Raw genomic sequence first — 20601 nt, forward strand, 5'->3', positions numbered from 1 at the left:
AAACTCTTTTTTTTTTTTTTTGAAGTGGACGTAACAATAGACAGAATCTTGCATAAGTTTTTCCAGTGAGTTGTGTTCATGAAACAACAGAATAGTGCCCCAAAGGGTGGGGGGGGGGCGGGGGAGGAAATAATTACACCTTCCTAAAATACAGTACAAATAGTGTGTTCTTCAGTACAAGTAATCCATTATGCTTTTTCATGGAAAAATGATGGAAATCATCACAAGATGTTTATAGAACAATTATAAAATGTTACTTCTCTTGGCTTCTTTAACTCATTTCCCTTTGGTACTTTCTAAAAGTATGTAAATTTCTCTGGGACAGTACTATTTGTGAGATAAAACTGTTTAGTTCAGGAAAATGTGCAGATAACAGAACACCAAGAAAATAGTAATGTTTTATATGTCTTAAATGTATAGACAAACTATGCTGGGATACTTGTTTATGTCTTGTTTGTTAATAATTAATAAAATCCACCTTTTTAAAAAAAGAAATAGAAGAAAACGTATAACAATCATTTTTAGAAACGGAAATAAAAAGCCTAAAGGCTAAGCTACCTAAAACAGAATAAAAACACACTGTTTGTACCTCTGTCCAGTCCCATCTTCCAAATAATGAAATATCAATTAGGTCTTTTCATTATCTACAAAGAGCTGGTGATTCCCTGTGCAAGATAAACAGACAAGAACATATGCCAAGATAAACCTTTTTTCTATTCTTTTATTCTACATAAAGTGTTTAGTATTTTTTAACTCAGCAAAAAAGCAACTATTTTCCCCAGAAATAAAAACAAAATCCCTTTAGGAAGAAATGCAACAATTGCTCTCACTTTCAATACTATTTTATTGCAACTGGATGAATGTTTTCTAAATTGTGCATTACACCATAATATACAGGATTACAAACAAAATTACAGTACAGCTCGATTCCAGTGGTACCAGCATCACATCTCAAACAGCACTTATTCTGGACTGCATTTTACATGCAATAACTATTGTTCTAATTATGAATTAAATGGTTTGAATTTATTTAAGCTACTGTACTAATTGACTACAATAGATATAAATCCCAACATTAACAACCTGATTAGATTTAGGCTCAGATTTATTACATGAATATATGACAAACCACCATTTTTGTGACTATGTATAAAATCATGCATTTATATTTTCTGGAAACATCAATAGCTTCAGATTCTCTGTAAAATCATGGAATGCAAAGGAGTAAAAGACTAAAAAGTAACAGTGCAAATTGTATGTGATAGTCAAGCAGCTTTTGATTTAAAGAAAGGTATGTTGGCATTTATTTATAATATGTATATACAAGCTTGTGCAACTAATGTGTTGAATTGATATGTTTTGATAGGGAATGCATCTCTTAATTTTTTATTCTCTTGAAAATTATGATTCTGGTTTAGATTTTAGGGAGAGGGAAAGATTTTAAAGTGAAATGAATTGCTCAAATTGTGCAATTTTTTTTTTTTTTACAATTAGAGAGGAAAGAAGTGCTAAGGCAACACAATAACTTTCTAAGCACTTTTCTGCTGGTTTAAATTAGTTAAATTATTTTGTATAAATTAGATATAATTCTACTTTTCTGATATGTATAAAAATTGATGAAGCTGCATGGTTTTAAAATAGGAAATTCACATTATAAAAAGTCATTAAAAATTCTGTACAAAATCACAACAAAATAATTCAGCATGGGAAAGGTAACAAGTAGTAAAATGCTGGTTGAAAAATATATATTTATATATATTTTAATTGGCCCATTACTAGTTTAAAAATTGCATAGTTCCTAATTATTGCTTGTGATTTTGTTATCCCGATCAGATAATTAATACGATCTGAATACAGCTACACCAAATTCGTGGTGCATTTCTTTAACTTTACTGTATTTTTTTTTTTTTTAAATAGAAGAGCTATAGAAAATAATACATAAGGTGAACAGGAACTTTGATCCCCTGTTTCTTCCAAAGGCAGTAATGACAATAAATACATATATCACTTGAAGCTTGGAGTATTTGCACTTTGCAGCAGTAGTACCCAAAGGGCTGCCTTTTGTAAACACGACAGTCACTGTAAGCACAGTGGGTTCGTTTCCCGGAAATGGTGAAACTGGCGTGCCTCTAATCATGAAAGATGGCATTGAGCTGGGCACTCATGACTCGCTCATGATGTGAATGGCTATCGAAGGACATAATATTGTCTATGGGGATCTCGCAGCGAGGGGCAGCGGTGCCCGAGAAGATTGATCCGTGGCTTTGGGCCCCTGCCAGGGTCGCTGCAGGATAGTGCATGGTAAAGGCATAATTTTTCTCAAACTCGGCGGACGGTTCGTGTTTGAAAGAGAAGTTGCCATTGATGCTGAGCGGCGGGCTGAGGGGTCCATCAAAGGAAGGGCTGGTGCAATCTGTCAGAGGGCTTTCAAAAAAGGGCTCCAGCGCTGCGCTGTAGGCGTGAGGCGGCGGCTTGACGTGGAAGACGTGGGAGCTGTCCATGGTGCCGTAAGGCGGACTGGGCAGCCCAGGCGACTGGTAGGAGTAGGGGTGTACAGGGAAGGAAGCGCTGGCCGCGGGCAGGTGCGGGGGCATGTCCTGGTTCTGTTCAGGCAGAAAAGTCCGAGGATTGAGTTGCAGGCAGCCCGCAACCAGGTTGGTGGTGGGTTGGGATAAGCCCTTGCAAAGCGTCTGAACGAAGGAGACCAGGTCTGGGCTTTTGCCTGAGCGCAGGATCTCCGACAGAGCCCAGATGTAGTTCTTGGCCAAGCGCAGAGTCTCAATTTTGGACAGCTTCTGCGTCTTAGAATAGCAGGGCACCACCTTGCGCAGGTTATCTAGGGCCGCGTTCAGTCCGTGCATGCGGTTCCGCTCCCGGGCGTTAGCCTTCATGCGTCTCAATTTAAAACGCTCCAGGCGAGCCTTGGTCATCTTCTTCTTTTTGGGGCCGCGTCTCTTGGGCTTTTGATCGTCATCCTCCTCTTCCTCTTCTTCCTCCTCTTCCAGGTCCTCGTCTTCGTCCTCCTCCTCTCCCCCATTCCTCAGTGAGTCCTCCTCTGCGTTCATGGCTTCGAGGTCGTCCTCCTTCTTGTCTGCCTCGTGCTCCTCGTCCTGAGAACTGAGACACTCGTCTGTCCAGCTTGGAGGACCTTGGGGCTGAGGTTCGCCCATCAGCCCACTCTCGCTGTACGATTTGGTCATGTTTAGATTTCCTACATTCAACAGGGTAGAGGCAAACAGAAAGAAAAGGAGAAAAACGCTATATTCAAAAGCCAGATACGCCTTCAGCTTCCACTCCCTCAATCTGTACAAATGCTTGAGAAAAGTACCTGCCCATTACAAAATGAATGCCTCTGAGAAAAAGTTAAATGCAGTGTTTTATAATGGCGCGTGCGTGTGCCCCGCTGGTACGTAGGAGTGAGGACAGGACTGGGGGAAGGCAGTGAATATGTATATGTGTACACCACTCACGCATATGTGTTTGTATCCTAGTGATTAACTTAAATGTGTTTATGGTGGTTGCCCGACAGGATAATGTGTGTGGAAATGACTGTACATTTCAGCGACTTCATGTTTATCCAAATGTGTTCAAAGTCACAACTCCACACACACACACACACACACACACAACTGAGCTGAAAAATCACACATTCGGCTTCCATTTCTGTCCTGGCTTCTAGGTACTTAGCGATTTAAGTTGAAGAGCCATTGCGTAATTTACTAATACTGGCAGCGATTTTTAAGAAGATTACACAGACGGGATACTGAAGAGCAAATGCAGAAAGGAGGAAAAATAGTTTCCACCAAATTGTTCCACCATCAATGTAACATTTGGCAACAAAAGTGGACAGGGTCTTCCACCCCTCCCTCGCCTTTCTTTTCTTGCCTTCCATCTCTGGCCCGCCGCTGAATTTCCACCTTGTACAAAAGCGCTCGCTGCAGGGCGAGGGCTGGGGGCGCGGCGCAGAGCGCTCTCCCACGCGCCGGGGATCAGGTGCGGAAGGCTCCTCTCTAATAAACAGCCCATTGAAAGGGCCGCCCGCTCTTTATTGGGGCTTTTCAAAGTTCGCCTCAAACCTCCCTTTAAAAAATTGAGTAATTATAATGGTCAGCGATTGGCAACCGCGAAGTTGCCGCTTCTAATAAGGAAAATAAAAAGCCGTTAGTAAAACAACTGAATTTCTGGCTCCAGTAGTGGCTGCTGGGGACTTGGCCGCCTCTGGAGCGGTAACAGGTAGCAGCAGTGAGTCCCTCTCCCTTTCTTCACTTTCCCTCCTCTCGACTAAACTATCTCTGCACCTGATTTATTTTCCATGGTGTGAATACTCAAGGTATCCATGTCGCTTTCATTCACTGAAAACACAGCTTGGCACTCCTAATATGCGTAAAATACATGTACACAAAATATATATTGATAACACAGCTTTTTTTTCTTATTGTAAGAAGTGAGAAAATGAAGTCATTATTGCTTTTGGGACTTTAAAAATCAGCACTAGCAGATAATCATAGTTACCGTGTATTCTTTTAAAAAATCCAAGCTCCTATGCTATCCACAAAAGAAACCCAAATTTTTAAAATTTAAATTAGAAAGCCTGCAGGGGGTACTTGAGTGACACGACTCATTATGTGTGAGTACTTATGGGCAATTATGGAGAGGGATGCTGGTCTCAACACACATACACACGCTCGCAAACGCACACATACAGAATATGTAGGTGCATCAGTCTTCAGTTATTGCTTCTATTTTAGGGCAAAAAAATGAAAGAATTGTAATTACCTTTGTTGTTAGTAGGTCCTGAGCAGTGAAAGTCTCATAACCCTGGGGCCTCCGGACGCCGTGCCTCCTGCGTGGGCGAGTTCCTCGTGTCCTGGCCGCGCGGGCGCTCAGGTTATATAGCCCAGTTAGTGATGCTAAGCGCGGGCGGGGCTGCTAGCTGAGGGGCTAGCAGGTCTCTGCGCCTGCCGCCTGCGCACGCGTCCAGGCTGTGCGCTCCCGGTTCTCCCCTCCTCCCCACTTCTCCCCACGCCTTGCTTGTCTCCCGCCCTCTTCTGACAACCGCTCCCCTCACCCTCCACCCCTACTCCCGCCCCTTCTCCTTCCTCCCCGGCATGCGCCATATGGTCTTCCCGGTCCAGCCAAGAGCCTGGAACCACGTGACCTGCCCATTTGTATGCCGCGGAGCGCTCCATTCCGGCCCCTTTGTGGCCAGAAGAAAGTGGCCCATCTGTCGCCAGTTAGAGACTCCGCGGACCTGTTTTTACCCGCAGGAGAGATTAACCCTTTCCGGCGGCAGAAGGGACAGGGGATAGAGGGGGGAGGGGATTTGAGGGAAGGAAGGGAAAAGCTAATGTTGAGTAGCTCTACATCAGAGAGAGTGGCCTGCTTTCACGCCGGAAGTAGGACAGGTGAAAGAGACAGAAGCGGGGAGACTGAGGCACGCAGTGAAGAGTCCTCGCTCCTTTCGACTTCTTGTCCTGGCACTGGCATCCGGAGCAGCATGACTCCCTGCCCTGTCTGAAAGGCCCATCCCTTGGCTTCTCCTTGGCAGACGCTTTGATCATTGGCGGCAAAGGATGGCTTCTCCTCATCTCCTTCGGCCCCTCTAAGCAAACATATACGCCATACAAAAGCGGCTTCTTCTGTAAACGCAAAGTTGAGATTAGTTCCCCAGCCTCCCTAACCAGATCGTCCTCTCCCAGTTCCTTAAGTACAGAAAATTTGTACCTGCCATTCTATCCCTACCATACGTTCAATCCTTCGTGTCCTGACTCTCAGCTACCACTGTCCCTCCAGACCCTCTCACTACGTCAGTCCCTACCTCCATCCCCAGGATCTTGTCCTCAAAGCGAGCTAGTTCTCTGGAGGAGGTCTTGGCTCCGTTGGCCTTTGCGCTTTCTTATGTGGGAGCTGAGGGCTTCTTTGACGGTTGGATTCTGCCTTTTAGACATGGCCACTGGGTTGCTGCAAAAGGCACCCCCTGTCAGCCAGTCCAGGGACGCTTCCAGTTACCTGGCCAGCCCGCCCTGCATGGCCTCGGCTCTTTAGTCCAGGCATTGACCACGAGTACGGTGGTGGACACCTCGCCACAGCCGGACCTGCGCTCTTGCTCCCCTCAATCTCGGGTCTGTATAAGATACTTGATTCAGACAAGCCTTTTCAAAGAGAAGATGCAATGGGCCTGTGTTGAACGGGTCTTTCCGATCTCTTTCTAGAAATGCCTTTAGCACAACCCCGGGAAGGATTAATGGCTGTGAACTCCTCCAGATTTCAAAGCCTCTGATTTGAAACTCCCACCTTGTAGGTCAAGCAAAGACCACAGAAATTTCCGATCAGTTCTGAAGGAGCCACACTGTTGCCTAAATAGCAATTCTTTACTCTTTTTCGAATAAGCGTTTTCCAGAATAGAGTTTAAAAAGAAAGAAAGAAACTGGCCTATCTACTCGTTCTTTCCCAGCTTTGCCCCTAATCCTTCATTAACTAACTCCTTACCCCCTCCCAGACTTGAAGCCCTCTGCAATAAATACCTCTTACGTGAATTGCTTATTTAAAGGCAATTACACTAAATATCCCTCGAGTTTGCAAACAGTGTCAGGGTTGAGCGGCTGGATTGGGGTGCATCTGGAAGAGGCTGGGGACAGGAGGAGAGAGTGGGGGTAGAGGAAGAGGGTCCTAGCCAGATCGCCGGTGTCTGAAGGTGGCAGATGCAGCCTTCCCTGCGCAGTACAAATCTAAAAGGGGAAGAAAGGAGTTGTGCCACGGAAGCGTGGCGTGAATCGTGGTGGGGTTCCGGAGTTTTACTTGCTTTTCTACATTCACTCAGCTGACAAAGCACATAGGGGAGGATAAAATAAGTCACCCAGGGGCCTGGTCCCAGGATTTACCCCTGTACTCTATGTATCTTCAGTGTTGGGCTAAAACTCGAGGGCGTCAGAGTACTAGCCCTTAGAAGGTAGTACAGTCTGAGGTCTGAGGACATTTGCAGCAGGGCCAGGTTAAGTGCTGCCCCTCGCCCGGCAGCTGCCCCGACTGGCAGCACACCGTGCTGCAGGCATATGGAACTCGTGCGTAGGCTCTCATTTTTCCAACTTTGGGGAGCTCCGGAGGAGATCTGGGGATGGAGTGGGAGAAAGGACTCCATCTAACCTCGAGGTCAGGGATAGCCTAGTGGTCCCTCTGCTAAATTCTTGTCCTCATCCCTAGAAAGCAGAAACTTCTCCAGTTCGCGACATCCTGTGCAATACAGGAGAATTATGGTGGAGTCAGATGATCTTGGGCAAGAGGGACGCCCGAGTGTTTTGCCAGAAGTGGACTCAAATGCGTAAAGTGCGGGAATTACTAGTCTGTTTCCTCCTCTCCCCTTGATAAATTCATTTCTAATCCCACTGCGTGTTGTTCGCTCAGGCCTGGGGATTTGTACAAAGGAAAGGCCACTCCAAGATGTTTCAGAGACCGGGCTGAGGTTGGGTCTCACCGTGGTTGTCACTGGGCTTTCCAGCCTGCAGCGCTCCGAAGTGACCCTCCTCCGCGCGGAAAATTTCGACCCGGAGCGCCGGCATCGCGACGCTCAGCCAGTGCCCGCGAGGCTCCCAGGAGATGCAGGGTAGTAAGACCCTAAAGGGAGGAGCCCGGACTACGGCCTGGATTGAGGTGCGTTTTGTTTGGGGTTGAAGGCGCGAGAAATTGGGTCGAGAGAAGAGTCAGCCGGACGCCGGGAGACGACAGAGCTGAAGGCGCGGCGGGGCTTAGTACTGAGGACCGTCTCCGCGGCCCCGCCCCGCCTCCTTATTTTCTTCTCTTTGGACTTGTTTGGACGGTTGCACACTTTTCCCCCTCCTGATTCCTTAAGTTTTTTCTCTCTCCCCTCGCTGCCAGTTAGCCCTACTTCCCCAGCTCCAGTCCCTACTGGGCGCTGCAGGCTACCCAGCGGCACGCGAACCGCACGCGCGGACAACAAAAGCCGCTTTCATGACTCACTGCCCTCGAGCAATGCCCCAAATCTGCCGCCTCCCGGTCCCCGCTCTGAGCGCGCGGCGCGGGCCGGGCGTCCCGGCCGTTACAGCAGCAGCCGGAGCGCCCGCGGGAAGGGGGGCGGGAGGAGGCGTGTGGCCGGGGGTGGGGAGAGGGGAGTGGGCCGGGCGGAGGGGAAGGGGGAGGCGTGTGGAGGGATGGGGGTGGGGAAGGGATGGAGGCGTGTGGCCCGGACGTAGGGGGTGGGAAGCGTGTGGCTGGAGGCGAAGGTGGGGGGCGAAGCATTCACAGGGCCAAGATAAAGAGCAGGGGCCGGGCCGGCGTGCCTGGCGGTGACCTGTTTCTCAGGGAAACAGATGCTAGCTCTTGCAAAGGGAGGTTTGCGTTCAATGAAAGGATCAAGTGTGGCCAGGGCAGCCCGGCCGACCTCGAGAGGTTCCCGCGTCCTCTTCCCGCCCTAACTAGGAGGGGGGTGTCGGGGCCTGGGCGCGTTCCAGGGGCGGGAGAGAGGGGCGGGGGGCCAGGTGGCTGAGGGGCCCGCGAGACCGTGGGGCGCAGGGGCCGCAGGAACGGAGGACTGAGAGCTGCAGGTCCTGCATAGGCCGGGAAGCTCCGAGGCTCTTGAGAGCTTCGGGGGATGGAGGGGGATTGATGCGGGTTCTGAACAGACCGCCGACGCGGCGCCTGCGCCCCGGGGGAGGCAGTTGGGCTCCCAGGTCCTGGCCTGAGGCTGGAGCTGCCCAGGCTCGACAGGCAGGCGACCCGGGAGAATCAAGAGCAACGAGAGACGCTATTAAAATGCCTCGCCGTAGCCCCGAGCGCAAAACCCATCCTCCCCAAATCTCCAGGGCTTGCGGCATAATCTTAATTAAGATAATTGATTCATATTGCACCTGCGAGAACGGAAAAAATTGATTTCAACCCCCAACCCCACAAATTGCTTAGAGCTATTGGATGGAGCGCGACGCGACTGTGATTTGGGGAGTGATTTAATGCCGGGCTTCCCCAGATCGGCCTGCCTGGGCCTTTTTATTTATTATTTATGCCCTCCCGGTCCCGACGGGGCCTTGGTGGCTCCTTTCTCGGCTCCCACAGACCTTGGGAGGACTTGTCTCTGATTCCCTGTCAGGATCGAGAGGCTTTCCTTAAACCATCTAACACGCAGAACCAACAATGTAAAATCAACTCAGTAGGAGCATCTTGGCAGGCGTGGGTCACGGGCACAATTGCTCAAGGCCTCGTGCGTCCGATGCCCTGTGTGTGCAAAAGTGTGTGATTCCACTTGAATATACCTGTGTGAATCTGTGTGTGTGCAAGATTATGTGAATGTGTGTGCAAATCGTGTGTGCATATAAATGATTGTTAGTGTGTATGTGAACCTATGAATGTGTGCAGGTGTGTGTCAATGAATGTGAATGTATATGTGAGTGTGGGCATAAGTGGATGGGTGTGTGAGTGTCGGTGAGTGTATGTCCACGGTCGCACCTGCTCTCGGGAGAGGAGCATGAGCAGAGGGCGCACACCTGTTTCCCGGGGATGGAAGAACAGCTTGCTGTCCAAAGGGGATCGCCAGGGAACTGACAAGCACACGCTATTTGCCAACCTTTGCCTTAATAGAAAGAAGCAAGCAAACAAAAATCCTCGGTAGCTGTGTGTAGCTTCGGGATTGGAGAGCCGAGACACACCGACGGCGCCGGAGCGTCCCAATAGCAATGGCTGCTGCAGTGGGTTGGGAGAGGAGACCCGTACAAGTTCCTAAAGGCACGGGAGGAACGCAGGCAAACCAGGTTTAGGGCCCCAGGCGACTTGTAGAAGGAACGACTTCCTCAACCTATCAGCACCGCGGACAATTCCCACTCCAAAGGCCCTGACCTTGGGCCTACCAGATTCAGCAAAATCTCTCTCTTCCTCCGTCCCTTCCTCCTTTCCTCCTTTCCTTTCCTCCCTCCCCTTCCTCCTTCTTTCCCTCCTTTCCTCCCTCCCCTTCTTCCTCCTTTCTTTCCCTTCCTCCTTTCCGCTCTTCCCTGTTTGCTTTGTTTCAAAAACAAAAACAAAAACAAACAAAAAACACTGGGCACCATGACTGAGCTTTTAGTCAAAGAGTCCTGTAAGTCTGCATCTAATTAGCCAAATAGTCACAGTAAGTTTCCTGGAAAACTAGATAGCCAGATTTAGGGGTAAGGAAAGAGCTTAAACTATAATTTGAGCTGGCTAGTCTTTAACAAAGAGAGAAATCATAAATTAAATAGCTTTCGAAAAGATAGTCATTATTCCAATATTTGCACTTATTTGCTGCACAGCTTCAAAACCAAAATGAATTTCTTGTTTACTCTCCACAGAAATAATAAAATATCTCTCAAAATGTTTTTGATTTTGCTTGTGTTTTATGGAGTATAAATTTTATTGAAACTCGAAAATCTTTTTCACCATCATTTTATCAACACTTCAGTTATTTCATACTGTAAACAATTTCTGATAAATTAATGAAAAAATAAGCCAACAGAAGTCAAATGGTATTATTCACTCAGATTCAGTGAGCCACACAATTAGCTAAATCATGCCAGATCTAAAATATTACATATTGAGTACTCATAACTTATCCAACATAAACTGGAAACATCTAGTAAAGACATAACTGAGAAGAGAAAGCTCCTTTGGCAATTTGAACATCTGAGAAATATATACCATATCCCCCTCCCCACCACACACGCTTATTGATGTAATTTTCAAAACATCATTATTAGTAGTAAACAAAATCCTTATCAAGTATTATTCAGACTTCACCGTAATGAGAAATATAATCATTTTTGATTAAAGAATTCATTCCTGGAGTCTCACCTTCTTTAAATAAATGTTTTTTTCCTTTATAACAAATGCATTTCTCTCAAATTAAATATTGATAATTTGACCTTTTATGTCTTTAACTAATCAAAGGGGGAAAATTCCAAATGTAGATCTCGGAGTTTGGCCTTGGTGGGTCTTTCCGCTTGAGTAGGCACTGAGATTAAAGGAGTCAAACTTCCTCTTTCACTGCTCTCTCCTTGCACTAATTGCTTATGCAAAAAATGCAGATTTATATTAATTAGTAACTCCACTGATTAGTTCTGTGGTATTTTCACATAATACATCATGCTGCAGACATGAATTTTGGCACATCACCCAGTGGTGGCTCGGCTGCAATACGAGTTTCTTATTAAAATAAAATCTCTGACTAAATCTACCTTTCGGATGCAGGTACCGTGAGCAGCCACCTGCTGGGAGCACCTGCCATGGGAAATTACTTTCACTCAGTGACAAGCCACTTTAGGGGCTCCAACAGAACAATTTGATTATGAGGTTAGGCCTAATAATAAACACATAAACACATACGTGCATATGTGACACAAATGTGCCTAAGCCTTAGACACATTTTGCAGACAATGATGTAATAACAGATAATTTACTTGTAATGGGACTAGATGTTTAAAAACAATTTCCCAAGTTATCAATAAATACCTCAGCCTATTTTCCTCCTGTAACATCTTTGCTCATTTGTGAGATGGTCTGATATTTTGAGACTCTCACATAACTCACACTCATTGACTTTACCCACTCCCCAGGCAGGCAAGCTAGTTCTGGAAGGAAAAGAGCCACAAAAGCATCAAGGAGAGGAATATGAATGTTAAGATCCCTCCCAGAGGGAATTGGGCACCCCTGCCATCCTAGCATCAGATGAGAAGCTGTGAGGCCAGACACCCACAGTTGAGTGATGTGAGGCAAATTCTTCCTTTCCCATTGTTCACTGTACAAACTTTTACACAACTTCTTCCTCTCGAAAAGTATTTAATTTGATAAAGTAGATTACAACCAATCTTGCCAAGATACTGAATTAGGCCCAGGTGCTTTCTGTGCTCTCTTAACCCTTTACATGCCCTTGTTTTCTAATCACTAGTGACGCATTTCCGAGACCCCTCAGGTGCTCTCAGCACCTTTATGTTCTTTCTGTTACCTGCCAATCTATACCTGCTGCTTGTTGCAAGGAACCTGGAAATTTTTGCATCTTAAGAGGCTGAGAATGATGCCGAACCTGATGCCTGTACCTGGGGAGGTTGCAGAATCACATGGTACAAAGAAAAAAAAATAAACACTTAATATTGACATTCAGAGATTAATACACGCTGAGAGAGGTATATTTCCGATGGAGGCTGGGGCATGATGTTCTGTTCAGTTTGTGCTACGCAGGTGGCAGCCTCCATCTTCCTTCATGACTTGTCCTGAGGCAGATGGGTATGTGGCGGCTGGGGATTGCGCAGCCTCTAGGGAGGTTCTCTCTCTCTAGACATCATTTACTAACCCTTTCAAACTTAGATGGTGAAAGGAAGAGGTCATTTGTTTTGTGATGTTTTCATTTATTTGTCTTTGATGTGGGCAATTATTTATTTATTTATTTATTTATTTATTTATTTATATTTTTTTTGAGATGGAGTTTCACTCTTGTTGCCCAGGCTGGAGTGCAATGGCACGATCTCGGCTCACCACAATCTCTGCCTCCTGGGTTCAAGCGATTCTCCTGCCTCAGCCTCCCGAGTAGCTGGGATTACAAGCATGTGCCACCACACCTGGCTAATTTTTGTATTTTTAGTAGAGACGGGGTTTCTCCATGTTGGTCAGGCTGGTCTTGAACTCCTGACTTTGGGTGATCCACCCACCTCAGCCTCCCAAAGTGCTGGGATTACAGGCATGAGCCACTGCGCCCAGCCTGGCAGTTTTTTAAAGAAGTTAACCCTAAAGTCAGGAAAGAACTTAACAATTAAAGCAGCTAAGTCAAATATAAATTTTCTCCTTTGAATTTACCCTGGATCCTGCTTCTTCTGGAATCACATGGACTAGATTAATAGTCTCTCACGAAAAACAAATAGACAAAAAACAAAACAAAAATAAAAGTCCTAAATTGTTGTGTTCATCCACAAGGCTAGAGTGGTAGACACTATGGAGAGCACCAGGGCTGAGCACAAGCAAAGGCTATAAAACTGCTTCAGGTTTTCTTCAGAGAGCTTGTCTCCTCCTTACCCTCCTTTAAGAAACTGCTGATTCATTGGACAATAAGCGTATTAGCACATCTATATTGAGTGCCATTATGTAGCAGGCATTGTGCTGCTAGGTGCTAGGGGCACAGGAGTAAATAGACATTAGATTCAGCTTTCTTGAAGCTTTCTTTCTAGTGGGAGAGATGGACTTTAACAAGGTTTAGTCACAAGTAAGTATGTACCTACCCGACTTCAAACAGTGCAGGAGTACTCAATATCCAATCTCACTCCCTTCTCGCATGCCTTTCTAGAGTAAACAGTCTGGCAAATTAAAACAAATAAATTAATTAAAAGTTTCCTATGTGTCCTAGTTGTGGTATACATTCTGCTAATTGGATGCATTAGACTTTTATTCAGAACCAGTTACCTGAGAGAGCCAGGAGACAGAAGATTTATTTGTCTGGCACAAATTCTAGTGCAAGGTATAAAAGCCAGCAAGTGTGGTGACAGCTTTCTGATCAGGACTCAAGCAAAGGTAGAATTTTTCTTAGCCTAGTTTTGTGGTATGGGTTTTTGATACTATTCCTGGAATCTCAGGCTAGAGTCTGTTTCTTCAAACCTCCTAACACATTTCTTGTAAAGCTCTCCAGGTGATGAGGCACACTAAAGTTTGAAAACTCCTAATGGTTCTCAATAACACACCACACCTACCTTCTGATCTCTTATATCAAGGAGCAAAAACTGAGAATTATAATGACAACATTTGGGAAGATTTAAATAGCTCCAGCTACTCTGAATACTCAAGTTATTCACAACATAAGCATTCCCTCCTGCCATATCAAATGAGGCTGATCTTGGTTTGCTTGAAGGTTCCTCTGACATACTTAAGTCGCAAGAGGATGTAAACCCTCTTTATACCCCATTACTTCCCCTTACCATTGCTTCCAACCTATGACTAATAGGGCTCAGGTAGGACAAGAACAATTTTGTACCTAGAAGAAGGCTAATAAGTAATTGCAAGGTTTTGTTCATTTTTATTGTGCTAAATGTGGGGGCAAATGTGTGAGTATAGATTTTGCAGATGCCAGCCTAGGGGGGGATAAAATATTACTTTAGATCAGGCTGAATTTCTGAATACTGTTGTAATTGTTGTTAATTCTGGATTCCAAGTGCTGCTGAAACCGCTCGGTATAATTTTCATTGTCTGCTCAGAAGGTTGAATAAAATATACATTCAAAGGTGACTTACATTGCATGAAGCTTAAATACCCCAAATTTATCAATGTAATGTAGAAAAAGCAACCCAAAGTTTTAGACAGAAAAGGTTAGAGTGAATTCATTATGGGCAAACTTCTCACCTACCTCCTAACTATCCCCAACACATGTGCATTTACTTGGGAAGGACGGTATCTTTGAAAAATCCCCTTCAGGCCGGGAAGGAAGGTGGACAATGTTACTGTTGAATGGGATCCCTGATAGAAATTGGTATAATTGGTTTCTGGGATGATGGTCCAGCGGGCACACATAAGAGTCAGAGACAAAGTGGGATTTTTACTACAACCCACAGTGATTGGGATGATCTAACACAGGAAAACCTGTGGCAGTGTCTTAACCTTTCATGGGATTCATATAATTGTATGAAGTCTGAATAATAACAACAATAATACATGGGATGATAAAACCTGATCAAGGCCTGTCGTGAATTACCATGATGTCATGATAGCTGCTCACTCAAATTCTGAAACTTCAGTTTATTTCCAAACATTGAATATAGAGGAAGACAGGTAACCTGAAGAAGGACCTTGTGATATCATCAGAAGTACTTCCTGTAAATCTTTCTCCCAGCCTTCTCCGGAAGTATCTTTGGTCATTTACCATGGTAACTGTAGTGGGAGATGGGAAATAGCCAGATCTTTCAGGGAGTATTGGCTCCCGAACATAAATGAACACAATGCAGAATGTCACTGTGATGTAGCTGGCAGAATCTGGGACACATGCAGTTTAGGTGACAATTGGATTTGTGGGCCTAATTCTGTCACAATGGCACTTACAGGTCTGTAAAAGCATCCTGTGATTGTTTCCACATTTCCTTCATATAGAGATGAGTGTATGTCCATGTTTCCTTTCTGACCCCCAAAATGAGGGTCATTGTGGGAGAAAAGGTCAAATCTTGAGCTTCCTCTTCTTACCAAAAGTACAACTGCACACTGGGGGGATTGCAGAGATTTGTCAGCATCAAAGATTTGAAAGACATGAAGTGATATGACAGTAGCCACTAGTTGTCCCCCAGTATCTATATTCTCTTTTTCTCTCACAGAAATAATATCTCCAAATTTTACCTAGGGTAGAAGTCATTCTGAAAAAAGACTATATTTCCTGTCATATTGCAGCTGCATATGACCATGTGACTAAGTTTTGGCCAATGTATGTGAGTGACAGTGGTGAGAACAATTCTTGGATCTTGTCATTCAAATAAAGTGATGTGTCTATCCCTTCTTCTTTCTCCTTTGTGCTTGCTGAAATGCAGACCCAAGGCACCACCATAGAGACAATGTGGCAATAAGATAGAAAGAATTGGCTCATTGATAGCATAACCATACTAGATCTAGTCTGTTTACACAAGGAATTTCATTTGAATGAGAAATAAATTTTTATTTTGTTTATGCCTGTATCATTGTGAATCTCTCTCCAGCAACTGAATTCATATGCTAGCAAACATAGATAGTGATCCCTGTCACATCTCCATTATAGAACTCCTTTCCTTGCCTTGCGCAGATGAGAGTCTTGGAGAATGTCAGTAGAATTACTGTAAACTTATTCTTGGCCCACTGCATCCCCCACCTCCTGGGCTCATGAGATTCTCCTTCCTCAGTCTCCAGAGTAGCTGGAATTACAGGCGTCCAACACCATGCCCAGCTATTTTTTTTATTTTTTATTTTTAGTAGAGATGGGGTTTCACCATGTTGGCCAGGCTGGTTTTGAACTGCTGACCTCAAGTGATCTGCACACCCCAGCCTCCCAATCACATGGTGATTTTTAAATGCAGGTGCTATTCTACATGATATCTTTTAGTTGAGTAAATCAACAGAATCCTGACACATGACATTCAGCGTTTGTTTTAGCAATTTTTTTTTTTTTTAAATAAGCGGAAAAGGGTCTCACTCTGTTGCCCAGGCTGTCTTGAACTCCTGGCCTCAAGCAATCCTCCTGCCCTGAGTAGCTTGAGCCATAATGCCAAACTAAAAACTTTTTGAAAAATCATAGTAAGTAAGGAGCACAAGAAGTAGTTTTGCTTTGAGACATTCTATTTCAGGTATACCAACTCTTTCACTCCTTGTAATATAAATTATGCTACTACAAAGACACATGCACACGTATGTTGATTGCGGCACTATTCACAATAGCAAAGACTTGGAATCAACCCAAATGTCCATCAGTGACAGACTGGATTAAGAAAATGTGGCACATATACACCATGGAATACTATGCAGCCATAAAAAAGGATGAGTTTGCGTCCTTTGTTGGGACATGGATGCAGCTGGAAACCATCATTCTTAGCAAATTATCACAAGAAGAGAAAACCAAACACCGCATGTTCTCACTCATAGGTGGGAACTGAACAATGAGCTCACTTGGACTCGGGAAGGGGAACATCACACACTGGGGCCTATCATGGGGAGGGGGGAGGGGGGAGGGATTGCATTGGGGAGTTATACCTGATATAAATGATGAATTGATGGGTGCTGACGAGTTGATGGGTGCAGCACACCAACATGGCACATGTATACATATGTAACCTGCACGTTATGCACATGTACCCTAGAACTTAAAATATAAAAAAAAAAAAAAAAAAAAAGAAGTGGCAGACACCCTAATTGCATCAGAAAGGCGCATGATTGATACAGAGTGAGGAATAAATCCAAGGAAAATTTAGGGTCCTGCTATCTCAGTGAAGATACTGGGGATCCAATGAAATGGGGCAAACTGAGATTCTTCCAAAATAAGAAGCAATTTGCTTCACTTTGCACCATCTATGACTAATATATTTTGAGGAGGTTTCCTCCAAAAACCATTAAATTAGATTAAATTAATTTAATTGAAGAGAAAGGAAGCTAAATAAAGTCACTGTTCTTATCCACATCTAACTTTTGATTTTTTTTGGCGGTTATAAACAGCCTGGACAAATGGCTTGAAATATGAGAGACCTAGTGCTGTTCATAGTTTGAATAAATTCTATACAGTGTGGGATAGGAAAGCCACAAATGATGTGCAGTGTGAAGAAAATTTATTGTATAGATAGTTAGGAGATAACTTTAAAAATGTGAAATAAGGAAGTCAAAGATGCAAGGAAGAAATGTGCATGGTTAAATAAAATGAGAAACTAGAAGAATAAAATGAGTAAAAATATTTATATGAAAGGTTTTTGAAAAAGAATCTTCACAAATTTCCCATGGTAATGTAAACTGGTATGGCCACTGTAGGAACATTCACACAGTTTCTCAAAACGTGGGAGTTAACATATGACCCAGCTATTTTACTCCTAGGTATATCCCTAAGAATAGGGAAGAAATATCCCTAAGAAACTAGGAAACATACGATCATAAAAACTTGTACACGAATGTTCATAGCAACATTATTTATAATAGCTCAAAAGTAGAAAAAAGCCAAGTATCTATCATCTGATAAATGGATAACAAATTTGGTATATTCATACAATAGAATATTATTCAGCCATGAAAAGTAATAAATGCTACAACAAAAACAATCACCAGAGACACTATGCTAAGTGAAATAAGCCAATCACGAAAGGACAAATACTGTATTATTCTACTTATATGAGGTACCTAGAGTAGTTACAATCATAGACACAGAATGCAGATTGGTGATTTCCAGGAACTGGAAGGCGGGAAGAATGGAGAGTAAACAGCTAGTCCGTAATGGGTTTCTTTCTGGGGCGGGGTGGGGGATGATGAAAATATTCTGGAATTAGATAATGGTAATGGCTGCTCAACTCTGTGAGTATACTAAAAACCACTGAATTGTATACTTCAAAATGGTGAGTTTTATGAGTTTTATGAAGTTTTATGAGTTAATTAGAGTTTATTTAAAAAAAAATATGAGTGAGAAATGCAATTGCAATACGTCTTCTCTTACCTCATATGACACCATATGCTCTGGTTTTCCTCTTTACCTCTTTGACCACTCTTTATGAGTTACTGTGCAGATTTCTCTTTTATTCATCCCTTAAATCTTTGGTTTTCCTCAGGGTTGTCTCCTAGGCTTTCTTGTTTTCTTCTTACACAATCTCTGCATTCGTTAGTAAGGCAGTCAATGCTTTGAACAATTTTCATATGCACAAATCTACTACTGTTCAGTTAAATGACACTAGACCCCAGTAACATGGTTTAAATTTCAGTTACACAGTGTATATTGTGAGTAATTGCTTAAAGTATAAGCTTCAATGCTAGCTCTTTGGTACAGGAATCTCTATGTAAATAACAGACATGTATCACGATCAGTGACCAATCGCATCAGTTGTTTCAAATTCTGTTAGTGATTGGTCACTGCCCATCTGTTATTCAGTTCATGCACAGAGAGCAAAGCCTTAGTTGGGTTGCCTCCTTCTTTCCTAGTATTAAGCCCAAATGACATTAAAGAAATGAGTATTAGAGAAAAGTGAGCAATAGCAATTAAAGTGCAGCAAATAAAAACAATAATGCTGGAAGTTAAATTGAATGTGATAAGGAGATTTGAAAATGGAGACAGCAAAGTAAAGACAAGATGAGACCTAGGCCTGCCTGAAGCTAGTGAACAAATGATGTTGAGGAAGTCAGATCATTCAAAAACAAGGTAATGTAGCTTCAACATTGTTTAGTTTAAGTTGCACTTAGAACAGAAAGCTGCTTAAGGTAGAAATGGAGCATTTACTTCTGCTTAGGATTGAACAGTGTAATGAAAACAAAAACCCAATCAGCTTAACGACTATCATGTAGGCCAAACTCTGAAGTCAGGTACTGCATTGAAAGGAATCAGTAATTACAAGGAGACTGAAGATAAATATTTCCCTGCCAGTGAAGGCAGATTTTAGTGTTTTAGAAACTGGCATGACGTCACAGTATTTGAATTGAACATTAATGGGGCTTTAGAAGAAATAGCTGACTGGGAATGTTGACACTTGCTATTCAAAAGACTGTAGGCTTGCAGCCACAGGAACTTCATGAAGGCAAATGTATAGACTTAAAAGAGGAAAGTGGTTGTGACAAAAAGGATGACGATATCCCAGAGGAAGTAACCACAGTAAAGAAAACCAGGCGAGCCGTTGGAGGAAGATGGCGGTGGAGTCGCGCATTACCAAGGAGGAAATTAAGAAGGAGCCAGAGAAGTCTATCGATCGCGAGAAAACATGCCTGCGGCTGCTGAGCATCTTCACCACCAATAATGGCCACCACCACCGAACGGACGAGTTCTCCCAGGGAAACGTACCATCCAGAGAGTTGTAGATCTACGTTTGGATGGATGCAACCTTTGAAAAACTGACAAACTTAGTAAAAGAAGTCTACCCAGAAGCTAGAAAGAAGGGCACTCACTTCAATTTTGCAATCGTTTTTACAGATGTTGAAAGACTTGGCTATCGAGTTAAGGAGGTTGGCAGCACCATGTCTGGCAGAAAGGGGACTGATGATTCCATGACACTGCATTCGCAGAAGTTCCAGATAGGTTACTTGGACATAGCAATTACTCCTCCACATGGGGCACCACCTCCTTCAGGGCACATGAGGCCATATTAAATTCTATTTACTATTTCTTGTATTTATTTTTCGGTCAGTTATGTAAAATAAATTTACTATTTTTCCTCCCCGGATTATTGTCATTAAGCCTTTGAATTCTAAACAAATTATAATGCATCATCTATTGAGGAATTAGATTTGGATGTGCTATTGTATGATTACTAATAGAAAGTCCATATGTTTCAAGCCTTTTTGTAAAATATGAAGAAAAGTGCTCTTAGCATTCTATGTAAAACTGTACTGTTAAATATATGTGTGTAATTAAAAAAAAGCAACAGAAAAACAGACAAAAACCCTTCAAATTAAAGGAAATCTCAGAGATATTTTACAGCATTGAAAGGGCAAAAGGCAACATGTTGGAAGGTGATCCAAACTTATAAAGGAGTATAATAATTCACTAAGACAGAAAAAAATGCTTGTCCAAACTACTTTTGATACATTTTTACAAAGAAATAAAACACCTCAATGCCTAATTATCTAATATTTTAAATTTTTGTATACTAAATATCAGCTTTATAATTTTTTAGTTTATAAAAATGAGTATTTTTAATATTTTAACAAAAAATCTAAAGGTCTTGGACCAATTATATTTTTTCCCATTGATTAAGATAAGTCTTCAGAGTTTCAGCTTGTAAAGTCATTTCTATTTATTTATTTATTTATTTTTAAGACAGAGTCTCACGCTCATCCAGACTGGAGTGCAGTGGCATGTTCTAGACTCACTGCAACTTCCACCACCTGGGTTCAAGCAATTCTCCCACCTCAGCTCCTGAGTAGCTGGAACTACAGGCATGTGCCACTACACCCAGCTAATTTTTGTATTTTTAGTAGAGACAGTGT

General features: G+C 43.4%; 1 protein-coding gene and 1 pseudogene across 2 annotated transcripts; one reads left to right on the forward strand and one right to left on the reverse strand.

Moving 5' to 3' along the window:
• Positions 1 to 468: 468 nt before the first annotated feature.
• Positions 469 to 5223, reverse strand: NEUROD1 (neuronal differentiation 1). The gene is made up of 2 exons (XM_023212363.2): positions 4777 to 5223; positions 469 to 3211 (listed from the first exon to the last, which is right to left on the reverse strand). Exon 2 carries the CDS (start codon positions 3198 to 3200, stop codon positions 2130 to 2132), a length of 1071 nt encoding a protein of 356 aa, XP_023068131.1. The 5' UTR covers positions 3201 to 3211; positions 4777 to 5223; the 3' UTR covers positions 469 to 2129.
• A 14079-nt stretch (positions 5224 to 19302) lies between these two features.
• LOC111542853 lies at positions 19303 to 20042 on the forward strand (annotated as a pseudogene). Its single transcript, XR_002731673.2, has one exon. The product of XR_002731673.2 is annotated as a histone deacetylase complex subunit SAP18 pseudogene (transcript).
• The last annotated feature ends 559 nt before the right edge of the window (positions 20043 to 20601 follow it).

The sequence above is a fragment of the Piliocolobus tephrosceles genome, chromosome 11 (genome assembly GCF_002776525.5).
Source record: "Piliocolobus tephrosceles isolate RC106 chromosome 11, ASM277652v3, whole genome shotgun sequence".
Taxonomy (NCBI): domain Eukaryota; kingdom Metazoa; phylum Chordata; class Mammalia; order Primates; family Cercopithecidae; genus Piliocolobus; species Piliocolobus tephrosceles.

Coding starts and splice junctions, on each gene's coding strand:
- NEUROD1 (XM_023212363.2), bottom strand. CDS start 3,200: ATGACCAAATCGTACAGCGAGAGTGGGCTGATGGGCGAACCTCAGCCC.